Raw genomic sequence first — 15,134 nt, forward strand, 5'->3', positions numbered from 1 at the left:
TGATATCTGCTACTAGAGTTCACAGCACATTTAATTGGCAAAGTGCTTTACAAACCTTACCTCATTCATGCAAACAATTGATCTACTGGATTGGGCCTGATCATTTTCTGTTTACAAATCAGGAAATCATATGGAAACATAACTTATTCAAATGATTTAGTAAACAGATGGTTAAGTACAGTTTTAAATCCAGCTATCTAATTGTCCTCTCACATGGCATTTGAATACCTTTTTATGTGCCTGTGTCGCACCTCATGTTAATGCGCCCAAGGAGCTTCCAGTTCCAAGGCTCCATTTGTATCATGTTTGGGAGAGCGGCCACCAATTTGTTTTGCTTCGGAAACATGTAAACGATCCTATGCAATCTTCATTAAATTCTTCATACATTAAATCTCATATACAGTTTGTTGCCAGGCTACTCTGATTGTACTCATGATTATCCGGTGGTTCTTCTTTCCCTTAGGATGGTTGTGGCATGAGCGGATCTAACCATACTTTTAAAATGGTGACTGAGAATGTCATCTGTGGGAATACAGGGGTCACATGTTCCAGAGCCATCAAGATCCACATAGGGGTAAGAATAATACATAGTTATCATGTATAAGCTCATTTTCTTTGTCTTAGTCACAGGGGCACTCAAGAAATTATTTCCTCCTTTGAACATTAAGAACTTTCCATTTTTTTAAAGTATGTGATTCTTCCTAAAGTATGTTTCAACCTAAGATACACTGATACTATCATCATGATATATAACTAGCCTACTAAGTTGGAAATCTTTCCATCTCAGGAAGGATGAGAATTGATGAGTGAGTGATAGAGAGAAGTCCTAATCAGCTCTACTCAAAATTCTACTCAGATCCATTCAATGGAGCTAAATCATAGGAAAGTATTCTAAAGGTTGTACTGTTACAGTGCAAACCTATGCAGAGTTACTCCAGTCTAAGCCCCCTGAAATCAGAGTAACCCTGTGTAGAAGTTTACTCTTAGATTGGATTCTTATGAGACTAAAATGGATAAATTATCTTGTAGATTAGATTTGGGCACATTATAGGTATGTATAGATTAAGGAATGTTCATTGAGAATTTGGGGTAAATCAGCTAAAATGTTTGGATTTAAAATCAATGAAAGTTATTCTCTGTATTTAAGGGACAGTTGAAATGCATATAACTGCAGTAGTTTACAGTGGTCATTAAACTCTACAAATGGCCAACATTTAAGTAAAAGCAAGTATAACAAATTAAGAGTGTGCACAGAATAGAGTGTTCAGAATAGCTCATAAAAACTTTTCAAAGAGACAAAAATGGGATGTTGCCCAAAATAGTAAATATAAGCAGGGCACCCACAAGGACTTGTTGGGTGGTATCTCATTTTCCTCTCCTGCACTATTTTCTCTTTTCCTTCCCTGAAAGCCTTCATAGCCTCTCCCCTTTTCCTGCTTCCTTCCCACTCAACATACAAAAATACCTTTATCTGCCCCCCATATCTTCAGCTTTCCTTCCTCTTCCCCAACAGCCTCTACTTAGAAAAACTATGACCCAATTGCGTGGTACCAGCCACAGGGCCGGGCCCACTTGTATGGTAAGGAGCTCTCAAGGATTCATGGGGGGTACCTCACTTTCCTCTGTATCCCCTCTCTGTGCTACTTTCTCTTTCCCTCCTCATGGCAACCTTATAGCCTCTCCCCTTTCCCTGCCTCATTCCTTCCACCTCAGCCATTCACAAACCTACTTTTTATCTGCCTCTCATCTTCAGCTATATTTATTATTTATTTACTTCATTTATACCCCACCTTTCCCCATAGTGGGGACCAAAGCAGTTTTCATTATTGTCCTCTATTCCTTTTCATCCACATAACAACCCTCTGAGATAGGTTAGGTTGAAAGTGTGTGACTGGTCCAAAATCACCCAGGGAGCTTCCAAAGCAAAATGGGGGTTCTAACTTAGCTCTCCCAGACCCTATTCTGAAGCTCTAACTGCTACATCACACCGGCTTTCATAGGGTGGCCACTCTTGAACTATAGCAAGCATCTAGGCCTAGTTGAGTCATGCAAGTCAGGTGGTGTCAAGTTAGGGTTGCCAGCTCTGGGAATTCCCTGGAGATTTTGGGGGTGGAGCCTGAGGAGAGTGGTGTTTGGAGAGGGGAGGGACTACGATGCCATAGAGTCCAATGGCCAAAGTGGCCATTTTCTCCTGAGGAACTAATCTCTGTCACCTGGAGATCAGTTGTAGTAGAGGGAGATCTCCAGCCACCACCTGGAGGTTGGCAACCCTATATCAAGTCACCCAGAGGTTGCTTCCAGGCCTAGGTTTGCCAACCTCCTGGTGAGACCAGGAGATCTTCCAGAATTACAGCTGAACTCCAGATGCAGAGATCTGTCACCTTGGAGAAAATGACTGCTTTGGAGGGTGAGCTATTTGGCTGAGGCCTCTTCCCTCCCCAAACCCTCCCCTCCTCAAACTCCACCCTAAAATCTCCAGGAATTTCCCAAACTGGAGCTGGCAATCCAAGACAGGCCTGGCCCCAAGGAGTTGGGTTGCCAGGTGCCTCTTCACCACTGGCGGGAGGTTTTGGGGGCAGAGCCTGAGGAGGCCTGGGTTTGGGGAGGGACTTCAATGCCATAGAATGCAATTGCCAAAGGCGGCCATTTTCTCCAGGTGAACTGATCATTATCGGCTGGAGATCAGTTGTAATAGCAGGAGATCTCCAGCTAGTACCTGGAGGTTGGCAACCCTAACAATGAGTCTTCCTTCAAAGACTGAACCAGGCCTGGAATACTGTGATCGCCTACCAATGGCCAGTGAGCGAGTCTGTTTAGTAAAGCTACAGGTGCTTCTTTTATCATTTGGGGTTTAAAAAAAACCAATGTATAATTTTTTTTTAAGATTTCATTTTTTTAATTATTATTATTTATTTATTTTTTGCAATCCTGGGGCCATTTTCAGGTTTGTAGAAATATGTCTTGCCTGTTCAAAGCTCCAGTCACCAGATTTATGTATCTTCAGATTTGGCCGACTTTGTTATTAGTGTGTAAGATGATGATTTCTTCAAGATAATATTTCAGTGAAGACATGATTCATCCTTCTCTTCTGGGCAAGACATGAATTGCATGCCAGGTTCTGGGAAGAGGAGGGAGGATGGACCTCCATAGAGGTGAACAACAACCAAACCATTGTGCTTATGAGCCCTAAGGCTGAACGGGAAGGGGAAGGACAGAAATGTGTTCCACTGAATCATATGACAATCCCCTCCCATAGGAATTACAGCAAGATGGAAGATAGTGCCCAATTTTTTTTCAAAAATGGGTCTTTATTTTAATTTTTGAAAATGAAAATAATGTTACAGAGTGTCTAACATAAGAAAATGGATGCATGGCATACTTATATATTTTGCTGTCTTAAACAGTTTATAGCAAGGAGAAATAAAAGGGCCACTCTAGTCACAGGAGATAAAAATAACACCAGTTATTTTTTAAGGCCAAGTATGCTATTGAACTTATACTGCAAGACCAACAGATTCCCCTGAAGAAACCTCCTGGGGAAAAATACGTAGGGAATTTTATCTGAGTAATACATTATATTTTTATCCATTTTGCCCCATCGGCCTTGGCCTTGTTTTTTATCTCCTTAAACAGTTTCTAAGCATCTTCTGTAAAACAAAACAGCTTACGTACTCAAACATGCTCAAACACATTGGGACGAAATAATTAACAAAGCGATGTACAATAAAAAGTCCTGCCATCCTATAATATAAGAAAAATCTATAGTCAAAGATTCTGTTAGATAGGTTTTCTACTTATGAACTCTTTTCCCTGCAGGACATGACCATGATTTTGGCAGACAGAACTTACACTGTCTCTGGTATGAATCCACTGATAAAATATTTCGTAAGGGAGAACAGCCTCCACTTCATCATTGACATCACAATCCCTGGCAAGTACAATATGGTCCTTACCTGGAACAGGCACATGAACATATTCATCAAAATCTTCAGAGAGGCACAGGTAATATGAAGTACATTTCTTAGTGGTTGTTCCTCACTTTTCCAGGAAAATATATTTCAAATGACATAAACCAAGCTGAAAAGGTGATAATGCCATCATAATATACTGTAAGCAAAGGTCTTCTAGGAAGGCTTATCTCAAGCTGGCCTTTCCGCAGAGAAGCAAGACAGCCATGATGGGCAGAAATTGCTGGTTTGAATTGGGAAGGGCCATCTCCCACATAGTTTGGTGGCTGTTTGAAAGGCATTATGTCATTTTCCTAGTCAATAGCTCTCGTTCTCCGAAGAGAGGGTCATCCTGGAAGGTTAGATCAGTGGGATAACAACGTGAGATACAGGAACAGACACAAGGAATATAATTGTCAGCATCTGAAAAATAATGCAGCAATATGATTTCAAGGACTATGTTGGTTTGTTTAAAATCTAGGATCTCCTCTGTGGTTTGTGTGGCAATTACAATGGGAATATAAGAGATGACTTTGAAACCCGAAGTAAATATGTGGCATCAAATGAACTGGAGTTTGTGAATTCCTGGAAAGAGAATCCTCTCTGTGGGGATGTGTTCTTTGTGGTTGATCCATGTAGCAAGAATCCCTATCGCAAGGCGTGGTCAGAGAAGAAGTGCTCTATCATCAACAGTAAAGTATTTGCTGCTTGCCACAGCAAGGTAAAAGCATGAAAAAAAGCTATTTTATTATATACTTTATGCGCCAATGGTTTGAATTAATGCAAGATATTAATATTTTTCAATATATGCTTTCAAATTTAAAATTTCCTTATTGATTCTGTTAAATTTTAACAATATCTAAATATCGACTTTAAAAAACCAGCTTTTAAAACATTGCCAAAAATATATTCCATTAGCAAATTATATCTTTTCAGTACTTTTCAATACTAATATGATTAGCATTGGATTTTCTAGATTAAACTGCTTGCATAAGCATTTTACAAACAAAAGTGTTTCCCCTTAGTTTCCTTTTGCATATTTCAGTGTTAAATGCTGACTGACAGTGCATTCCTGACCTGCGCCGGCAGCCAGGTCGAAAGTCCTTGAGGCGGCTGGGCAAGGCCTGCACCGGCGTAAGGCCCCCCACCACCAGCGTCCGTGCAACTTACGCCGGCGTTTGTGGCCCCAACGCCAGTGTGAAGGCCCGGATGCCGGACGCTACCACAGCAGCACCAGGCCCTGATGCCGACGGACAATTCTGTTGGCATCCAAACACTGGCAAAGGCCGCGTCGGCGTCCCGGGAGGCGTTCCCAGGGCATCCCAGCATGCGTTCCCCGGGCATTACGGCGCCAGGCTGGGCTGCCATTAGGCACCCTTCTAAGCTGTTCTGGCCCAGGAATGCCCCTTTGTCCCCCCCATGAGGGTTGCACAGATGTTTTGCACCGGGCGGAGGTTTCAGTGGGGCCAAAACCTCCTTTGGAGGCAGCGCCGCCGCATTGCCTCCTAAATCCGGTGGATTTTAAGATGATAAAGTGATCAACTCTTAAATATTGAAGTCTATGAGAACATCTGCCTGGACCTGGGTAGCCCAGGCTAGCCTGATCTTGTCAGATCTCAGAAGCTAAGCAGGGTCGACCTTGGCAAGTATTTGCATGGGAGACCTCCAAGGAATACCAGGGTCAAGAGCTGAAGGCAGGCAAACCGCCTCTGAACATCTCTTGCCTTGAAAACCCTCTGGAGTCGCCCTAAGCCTGACTTGATGGCAAAAAACAACAATGAGAGCATCCTAGACAGTTCTACTCAGGTCTATTTGATGGGTCTTATTCTGAATAAAGTATTCTTAGGATTCCACTGTATATTTTGAAGATGGGATTAGATTCTGAAATGACTGACAGTGCAATTTTATGCAGTTATTCCAGTATAATACCATTGAAATCAATGAGTTTACAGTGGTATAAAACTACATAGGATTGCACCACCAGTTTTTCCTTAAATATAGCAGAGTTACATTCAGTTCTCTCTTTTGTGCCCATATATATTCTCCAGTGCTGAGAAGGTACAGGGGGAAAGTCTTCAAACTGAGAGTTATAAAAGAGCAGGAATCAGATCAGGATTTAACTGATCCATTTGGTAAAATGAACGTGATACTAGGCCAGAACCTCCACTCACCTACATAATATTAATAATATTTTCCATATAAATGAAAAGGTTTAAGGATTGCATTTAAGCATTAGTTTTGTGAGACTTCCAATGTTGGCTATGTCTGAGATACTCTATTGGCCAATCTGGAGAGATTCCATTACTCAATATTACAGCATCTACAGTGTTGGAGAAAGTCTCAAGTCTCTGGTATCTCCATTTAAAAGGATCAAGTGACATGAAAAACTTCTACCTGAGAGCTAGTGCCAGTCAGACTAGACAATACTGACCTTGATAGACCAACGGTCTGACTTTCTAGCCCTGTTCCCAAATTATAGTTTACTCACAATCCGTGTACAGTGTACCCTTGATTTTTCTTTATACATGCATTGAGTAATCCTCATGTTACCTTAAATCTATGGACATCCTACTGGGTCGCCATATGTCAGCTACAACTTAACGGCACTTGACGTACACACACACAGCTGAAACTGCCCATTTATCCTTGGTTTCATTTATTTAAAAACACATTAGGTCCTCCTTATAAACAAATGTACGTACATACAAGCAGGATGTATGTGCATTCACTGTAACGTAAACAGGGCTAATATAAGGCAGCTTCATCATTCACATGTTCATGTGCAGTTTTTAACAGATGTACTCTTCCACATCCTTGTGAATCTAAAGGCATTTTGTACACAATGATCATATCTTACTGACATTTGAAAGTTACCATAAGCATGTTCTTTAATAGTCTATGAATCAGATATTGTTATTTGAATTTGTACCCAGATTCATGATGAGGGCTCAGGGAAAGTATACATGTTAAAAGTTCACATTAGATGCAGGGATTCAGAAAAGGGATACCATACTTGGGATCCAACCCTTTTCTTCATGCATATGTGGAAAGCACTTCGACATGCCCTCAAGGAGCAATACTTCCTTTTGGTGACAGCATTTGTACCAAGTGGAATAGATCCCCAAATCTCAGGGGCACTTTTCAGGGGCAGGAGAACTGCCGCAAGAGGGAGTAGAAAAGCTCCTTTCTATGAGAGTAACACTGCCTATGATACTTTGGATCCTGACCTGTGTGTGTGTGTGTGTTAAGTGCCGTCAAGTCACTTCCGACTCATGGCAACCCTATGAATGAAAGTCCTCCAAAATGTCCTATCTTTGACAGCCTTGCTCAGATCTTGCAAATTGAAGGCTGTGGCTTCCTTTATTGAGTTAATCCATCTCTTGTTCGGTCTTCAGTCCATCTCTTGTTGGGTCTTCCTCTTTTCCTGCTGCCCTCAACTTTTCCTAGCATGACTGTCTTTTCCAGTGACCAGCATATGTAGTACCCTTTTAATGCATGTTTGTCCTCATCCAGATGTAAATCCATGTGTAAAGGCTTGACTGTTTTAAATGATTCCTGGTTATCTCTTATTAAAGTGCAAACTTAAAAGAAAATATATAGTTATATGTGTCTTCCCATTAAATTCTTGATTCTTCTGTCCCTGCTACAGGTATACCGCATGCCTTATTATGAAAATTGTGTCCGGGATTCATGTGGATGTGACACCGGAGGAGACTGCGAATGCATGTGTGATGCCATTGCAGTGTATGCTAAAGCTTGCTTAGATGTTGGTGTCTGCATTGACTGGAGAGCCCCAGAGTTCTGTCGTAAGTTTTTAGTACCGCTATTAAAAAAGAAGAAAATTGTTGGTTTTTATACCCCACTTTTCTCTACCGTAAGGAACCTCAAAGCGGCTTACAATCACCTTCCCTCCCCCCCCAACAGGCACCTTGCGAGGTAGGTGTGGCTGAGAGAGTTCTGGGAGAACTGTGACTAGCCCAATGTCACCAAGCAGGCTTCATGTGGAGGACTGGGGATGAAACTCAGTTCTCCAGATTAGAGTCTGCCGCTCTTAACCACTACACTACGCTGGCTAAAAGTGTGATGGATATTATTAATAATTATTATTATATAACTAGAAATTTTAAAACTTTTAAAAATGGTTAAAAGTGATGGTTAATGTTACAGTATACATCATTTGATATGCAACACAGGGGGCACAAAGCTCCTTTGGAGCCAGTGTGACCCAGCATCGGTGTAGGTGCCACCTTATCATGGAATAAGGTGGCACCTACGCCAGCGTGGGGGCAAACACGCTGGTGTCTGGGTGCCGGCACCCTCCGCCGCCAGATCAGCCATGCCGGAAGGGAAAGCCTGCTCCAGCATGGGGGGGGGAGGGTTCCCCCAGGGCATTCCCAGAGGTGGAGCTGCCTTTAAGCAGCTTCCACAGCTCTTTTACCCTGGGAATGCCCCCTTGAGTGGTGGCAGGGCTGCACCACCTTTTTTGGTGGCACAGTCTCACTGTTTTCAATTCATTTAACAATAATCTTTTTACCTATTTTAGCTGTCTACTGCGATTATTTCAACTCCCACCAGAAAATCGGCATGCAGGGTACCTATTATAATTATATGGATGAATTGAATTGTACCTGGCATTACCGTCCCTGCAACTGTCCATTACAGTTACAAAGCTACAAATACGTCAATATTGAAGGTAACAAATCTTTATTCCTTTAGAATAAAAATGGTAGTTTTACTACTATGATGTGTACAGTAATTATATCATACAAAGGATGACCAGGCAAGGTTCTTGAAAACTACTATTGTTCCTGCTAGGGCTGTGCACCTTTTCCCCTAGTATTTTTAGGGTTTAATAAACCCGGAAATTTTCGATAAATCCGAAAAGCTGAATATAATGGATTTGGCTTTCTGGAAAAAAAAATGGGTTTATTAAACCTGAACCTAAGAAAACCCCTGCAGAGCTGGTCTCCACAGAGCCCAGCATTCAGTTCTGCACCGCCAGGGCCTTCAGATCTCCATTGCTAGCCGGTTCCCATCTCTCCTCAGAGGTGGAAACTGACAGCCAGCAGAGATCTGCCTTCAGATCTCTGTTTCTTGCCAGCTCCCACCTCCACACAGGTGGAAACCAGCAAGCAGTAGAAATCTGCTTTCAGATCTCCATTGCTTGCTGGGTCTCACCTCCCTGCAGAGGTGGGAACTGGCAAGCAGCAGAGATCTGCCTTTGGAGAAGACAGGCAGTGGCCTGATGGCTGCCACCCGCCTTCACTGGACTTCAGAGAAGGTGGATGGAGGGGATCTGAGTCAGTCAGCAGGTAAGTAATGGGGGAGGGGAGGGGGAAAATGGTGCTTCTTTGGCTCCCTTTTATTGCTGTCAGTTTTTTACCAGTAACCCCCACCCCCAAATACTGAAAAGGTATTTTTGGGGGGAAAGGTTCAGTTTGGTTTACACAAATGCACACTCCTAGTTCCTGCTAACAACTGATATTCGCTGTTACCATTCCCAGCTACAGCACCATTCACTAACAATTCCAAACACCAAGATTCTTTACAGATTCTTCCAATTGTGGATAGGCTACATCTTTTTTCCCCCAGTCAAATATATCAAGGTAGCCCCGTGGCGCAGAGTGGTAAGCTTCAGTACTGCAGTCCAAGCTCTGCTCATGACCTGAGTTCGATCCCAACGGAAGCCGGCTCAAGGTTGACTCAGCCTTCCATCCTTCCGAGGTCGGTAAAATGAGTACCCAGTTTGCCTGGGGTACAGGAATGATGACTGGGGAAGGCACTGGCAAACCACCCCATAAACAAAGTCTGTCTAGTAAACATCGGGATGTGACGTCAACCCCATGGTCAGGAATGACCTGGTGCTTGCACAGGGGACCTTTACCTTTTGCAAATATATCAAACTTATTTCCCAACTGAGTTCCAAGGTGAATTGTGAAAATGCTACAGGTTCCAGATTTGCTTCACAGTTTTCCTGGGAAAGCCAAGCAAGCAAAGGGATTGGCTTCCCCAAGAATGGTGTAGGCCACTGAAGTAATCCTGTGGATCGGTATTCTCAGATATACTACCGATGCTTCAGAGAGGGAGATTCTATCAGTTTGTTTCTCCACACCAATGCTCACTTCCCTTCAAGACAGGCCATTTGGTCTCCATCTAGGCTTTCTCAGAAGTGAGTATAAAGTGAAGACATGCAATATAAGCAGCAATGTAATGTCATATATTTCCTTCTGTAGATGTAAAAGATACAAGTTGTTGTATAACAAATGAGAGACTACTACTTGTTGTTGTTGTTCAGTCCCTGTTCCCGTTCTAGCTCCATGGCAGAAATTGTATCAGTTTGTATCTGTTCCAGCCCATAGTATTGGCACAAACTGATGTTATTTTATGTCATTTGGGATATTTAAAGTGTTCAGTGTACACAATCACCAATAACTTCCTTGAGGATGCATATGTGAAAACCTATACTAAATAATACAATTTCTAACATGCAATAATACAAGTGTTCAAATAAAACAATTGCATTTGACAGTCTTTTACAAGGGTTAAATTATCAAGAGTCCATTCCACATGAATGGTGACAGGAAGTTAGGGGAAAGTAGTTTTTAGAGAGTAATATCACCAAATTCTCATGGTTAGGAGCCTAGGAAGAAGGAATAAAGGGAACCAAATGACAAGAATTCTTACTTGTAGAACCTCTTTTCTGTGATAAGAATTTATCTAGAACTCTTATTATACATGGAACAATATATTTCTCTTTTCTTTTCCTCTAGGCTGTTACAACTGTTCACATGATGAATACTATGATCATCAAACACAATCCTGCATGCCCTGTGGTAAGCCTAGAAACCTACTTTCTTTTCTCTTGCTTGTAGAAATGACAGAATTAAGACAGGCCTTTTACTTGATATGCAAGTTAACATCTGGATTGATTATTTCCTGAATTCAAATTGAATCTAATTAGATTAACAGTAGGACAGCCAAGCTATCTCAAAATTTGAATGGCATAAAACTGAAGATACTAGTGATTGGTTTGGAGCCAAATTTCTCTTGAACTTGTCCCAAATGTTTACCGTGGAGTTCTTAACTGAAGTTTGCTTTGAGTAGATAGTCATTCAATTTATCATATTTGCCACTTTAAGGGATACAGGTAGTCCTTTGTTCGGTTTCCATAACTGAATTAATAAGCCTGGTTCTCATCACTGTTATGAAGTAGTCCCTATTGCTATGTGATAAATACTTGATAAAATTAGGAACCACCAGTCTTCCACCTTTAATGTTTTCTGCATAATTCCTGGCATTTCTGGGAGTTATTACTAGTATTAATTCATTGAAGATTTTTTCGTGGAATCTTAACTATCATATTTACACACACAAAAATCATTCGAAGAACTGCTGCAAAACATTCATTGTCACTATGTTAGTTGTACCTATCCATGTGACATTAAAAAAAACAAACTAATGAAATCCAGCTCATTAAGAAACCATCTTCTTTGAATCATATATTCCCAAAACAGTGAAGCTTTTTGATGGTTTGCAACGTTAGGTGTTATACATTGTGTTCATATACTGTTTTATCTTTTCACCAGCTCCCTCAACCACTCCACCACCAAGTACAACAGGTGAGTACAAGATTTTAAATAACAGGGACCATCACCGAAAACACTATACTTCCATAGTGTTTGTATGTTTGTATGTTGACCCTCTTGGGTTTTATTTGTTTAATTCGGTCATCTTTATGCCGACATGCCATGAAAAACGTGCTCAAGATGACTCGTGATAAAATAAGCAAATAAAATTCACAAAATCAACCAAAAATGGTAGTGGGCCTCCAAGGCCTTACGAGGTCCTCAGTGAGTCAAGCAGATCAGAGCCACCTAAGACAAGGAAGGGTTTCCTGGCATCCTCTTTAGGCTGATTCTTCTGCTGCCTTTGTTGCTACTGTTGCTGAAAAACTCTTCTCCTTAGCAGCAGAGGAAAAACCTTTGGGTGAAAATTGCCCAGTCAGGTTTCTAGCTGCTGCCACTGGTCCCCAATGTCTTACTTGATAGGCGGAAAGTTAGCAGTTAAGAGTTATCCAGGACTGGAAATGTTTGCCAGGCAACCATGAAGCTTTACTATGGGCTGGTCTTCCAGCTGCCTTTGGAGTTAAGTCTGCTATCTTTCATAACTAATAAATTTCCAATGTCTTATGTCATTGGCAATTATAACTCACAAGCAGGAACCAGCAAGGACTTGCAGGAGGCATCTCAATTCTCCCTCTCTCACTATTTCTTCTTTCCCTTTCTTGAAAGACCTTATAGCTTCTCCCCTCAGCCTGCTTCCTCCTCTCATTCCAGGGTTTCACAAAGTACTGATAATAGTTTGCTCCTGTGGATCCTTCTGACAGTGAACAAACTACACATGGGGACAGCAGTCATGGTTTCAAAAGCTATAAAGTTTTGGACTGTATAAAGTATTTCATAATCCATATTAAGTTCACATATTATACGTGCTTTTTTTCCCCACCAGCTCCTACAACTACACTACCTACAACAACAGGTGAGTACATTTTAAATGTGTGCACTGAATTTAATTTGTAGTCTGTATGCTAAAGGGAAAGAATAAATGGATTCTTTATTACTGTATAATAATAAAAGGCAGAAAATAAAATACGGACACCTGACCTAGTTAGCAAGAGCCATAAGGAAATGTGGCTTCTGCAAATTCAACCTGTTGCTGGATTAAGCAGCAGATCAGTGTACATTTTATTTATTTATTATTTATCTATTTTAAATTTCTACCCTGCCCTTATCCCCGGTCAAAGCCGGGCTCAGGGCACCTAACAGCATTGAACATATCAATTTCATTCCTAGCAATCAAAGTATACATTATAATCTAAAACCATTTAAAAATGCTTCAGCGATTCATCAGTTCTGATAACGAATCAATACCGGTGTATAGAACAACTGGCACACTGTCAAGAACAGAGCCAAAGAAAAGCCAGAGGCACAATCAGGGCCACCTAGATAATATCATAATAATATGGTGGGGGGGAGTTAGGGAGGCCATATCTGATAGCACCGTTCCTACCCTCAATTATAGACCTTTGTTTTGCAGGCCCTGCAGAACTCTTTAAGATCCCGCAGGGCCCTGGTCTCATTAGAAAGAGAATTCCACCAGGCCGGAGCAAGGGCCAAAAAATCTCTGGCTCTATGTGAGGACAGCCTGACAGTCTTAGGGCCGGGGACCACCAGTAGATTATTGTTCGCAGATCTTAATGCTCTCTGGGGGGCGTACGAGGAGTGCAATCCACCGCCCTTGGGTTATTCCCACCCCCTGCTGCTTTTCTCCCAGTCAATCTTATTTTTGGTATCACAGCATGGCAGAGGTGGGGCAGGGAGCCTAAATAGATCAAGTAGTGTATCAAAAGGGCAAAATCAGTGGGAAAGTGAAGGTTTTACCTATCTTTAGCACTTTCCATCTATTTATTTACTGCTTTTGTAGTCCGCTTTCTTGCTGAGACTCAAGGTGAATTACACAGTGCAAGTCAATTCAATCAATAGGATGAGACATCTAATAAGCAATTTACTACAACAAGGATTGCAGAAATCTGAACGAAAACAGAATATTAGGCATGATGCAGAATGCAGATCAATATCAATAAAATAATGCAGTCAAAGTAGGATAATAATACAGCAAACATATAATCCATCCTATAAACCGTACTTTGGTCCACAGGGGGAATTCAGGATGGGTGGGTAGTAAATTCTGACCCAGATGCCAAATTCTGAGTTTCCATCAGGCAGTCACAGACACACAAAATACAAAGAAATCTTTAAGCACATTCCTGAGCCTCGGGGGTGAAAGCCCTTAGGAGGCCAAAAAGGCTCTGCGCTGGCATTTGGGAGCCCCATGCCAGCGTTAGTGGCCCCAATGCCAGTGTGGAGGCCTGGACGCCGGTCGCTGCCATGGCAGCGCTGCCCTAGAACACTGGTGGGGCCTTATGCCAGTGTCCCACCGGTGTAAAGGCCAGCGCCGGTGTTCGGGGGGGGGGGGCGTTCCAGCATCCCGGGAGGCATTCTCAGGACATTCTGGGGGAAGGAGCTGCTGTTAGGCAGCCTCCTGTCCCCTTTCGCCCCGGATACACTCTATGGAGCAAAAAGCCCCATTTAAAATTTTAAAAGCCTTTAAAAAGTTTTTTTGAGTTTTCGGCGCTGGGGAAATGGGTTAGGAGGCGCCGCAGTGGCACCTCCTCCCCGCCGTCCCTGAACGCCAAAATCTCAGGAATGCACTGTGAGTATATGTTTTGTATATTCAGTGTCACACAAAACCTGAGGCTGACACTTGTAGCTGTCCTCACAAGTGCACACCCCAACAGTTCTATGGATTATGTTGGACTTGTACATGGATCAAATAAGGAAAGTTAAGATGTAAGTTAATTAGTGGAAGTTCATAAGTGCAGTAATAGGAATCTTGGAACTTAGAGCACAATCCTGAAGGGGAGGGGGGAAATCATCATAGGAGCCAGTGTGATTTAGCGCCGGCGTAAATGCCCACTTAACCCGGGATAAGGGGCCCTTACGCTGGCATGGGGGACATTCACCCTGGCCCTGGAATGCCATGCTGCTAAGCTGGCAGTGAAATCCTGGAAGTGGGAGCCCATGCCAGCATGAGGGGGGGGGCTTCCCCAGGCATTCCAAGGGGCGAATCTGACGTTAGTCAGCTTCCTAACCCCTTTCACCCCAGGAACACCCTATTGAGCAGCAGCATTGCTACACCCCCTTTTGGGGGGGGCGTGGCCCTGTTGGTTATGGGGGGCATTTCCCCCTTTTTCATTTTAAAGTACTTTTATTTTCCTTGCAGCAGCCTGGTAGCCTCTGTGGAGGCAGTGCGGCTGCGCCGCTCCTGGCTACTGCCTAACTCCCCCCACTTCAGGAATGGGTTATTAGTGTGATTGCTTTTTTATTTTACAGTCGAGTTTCACCCTCCTCTCATTCCTTTTTGAGGGACCCAGCCAAGGGAGGAGAGTGTATCCTTGTGCACACTGGCAGGGACCAAAAGAAGGGACATGCAGAGATTAGTGGGGGGGGGGGACAGAAGTTGATGGGAGCTATAAAATAACTAAGACTGAACCCAGGGGGCTATACTTAAGGAGGTTACAGATGATGGGAGTGAGAGAAAGCTACTGGGGTACAAAAGTTCCTGTAG

At 42.6% G+C, this 15,134-nt stretch overlaps 1 protein-coding gene across 1 annotated transcript in view; it reads left to right on the top strand.

Moving 5' to 3' along the window:
- MUC6 (mucin 6, oligomeric mucus/gel-forming) overlaps positions 1–14,880 on the top strand; it is a 124,993-nt gene extending 110,113 nt beyond the window's left edge. The window contains exons 22-30 of the mRNA XM_056851964.1: positions 464–574; positions 3,817–4,002; positions 4,429–4,668; positions 7,597–7,753; positions 8,491–8,640; positions 10,718–10,780; positions 11,491–11,566; positions 12,456–12,485; positions 14,790–14,880. Coding sequence (XP_056707942.1) covers positions 464–574; positions 3,817–4,002; positions 4,429–4,668; positions 7,597–7,753; positions 8,491–8,640; positions 10,718–10,780; positions 11,491–11,566; positions 12,456–12,485; positions 14,790–14,880 — 1,104 coding nt within the window. The remainder of the gene's footprint in view (positions 1–463; positions 575–3,816; positions 4,003–4,428; positions 4,669–7,596; positions 7,754–8,490; positions 8,641–10,717; positions 10,781–11,490; positions 11,567–12,455; positions 12,486–14,789) is intronic.
- The last annotated feature ends 254 nt before the right edge of the window (positions 14,881–15,134 follow it).

Source organism: Euleptes europaea, chromosome 6 (assembly GCF_029931775.1).
Source record: "Euleptes europaea isolate rEulEur1 chromosome 6, rEulEur1.hap1, whole genome shotgun sequence".
NCBI lineage: Eukaryota > Metazoa > Chordata > Lepidosauria > Squamata > Sphaerodactylidae > Euleptes > Euleptes europaea.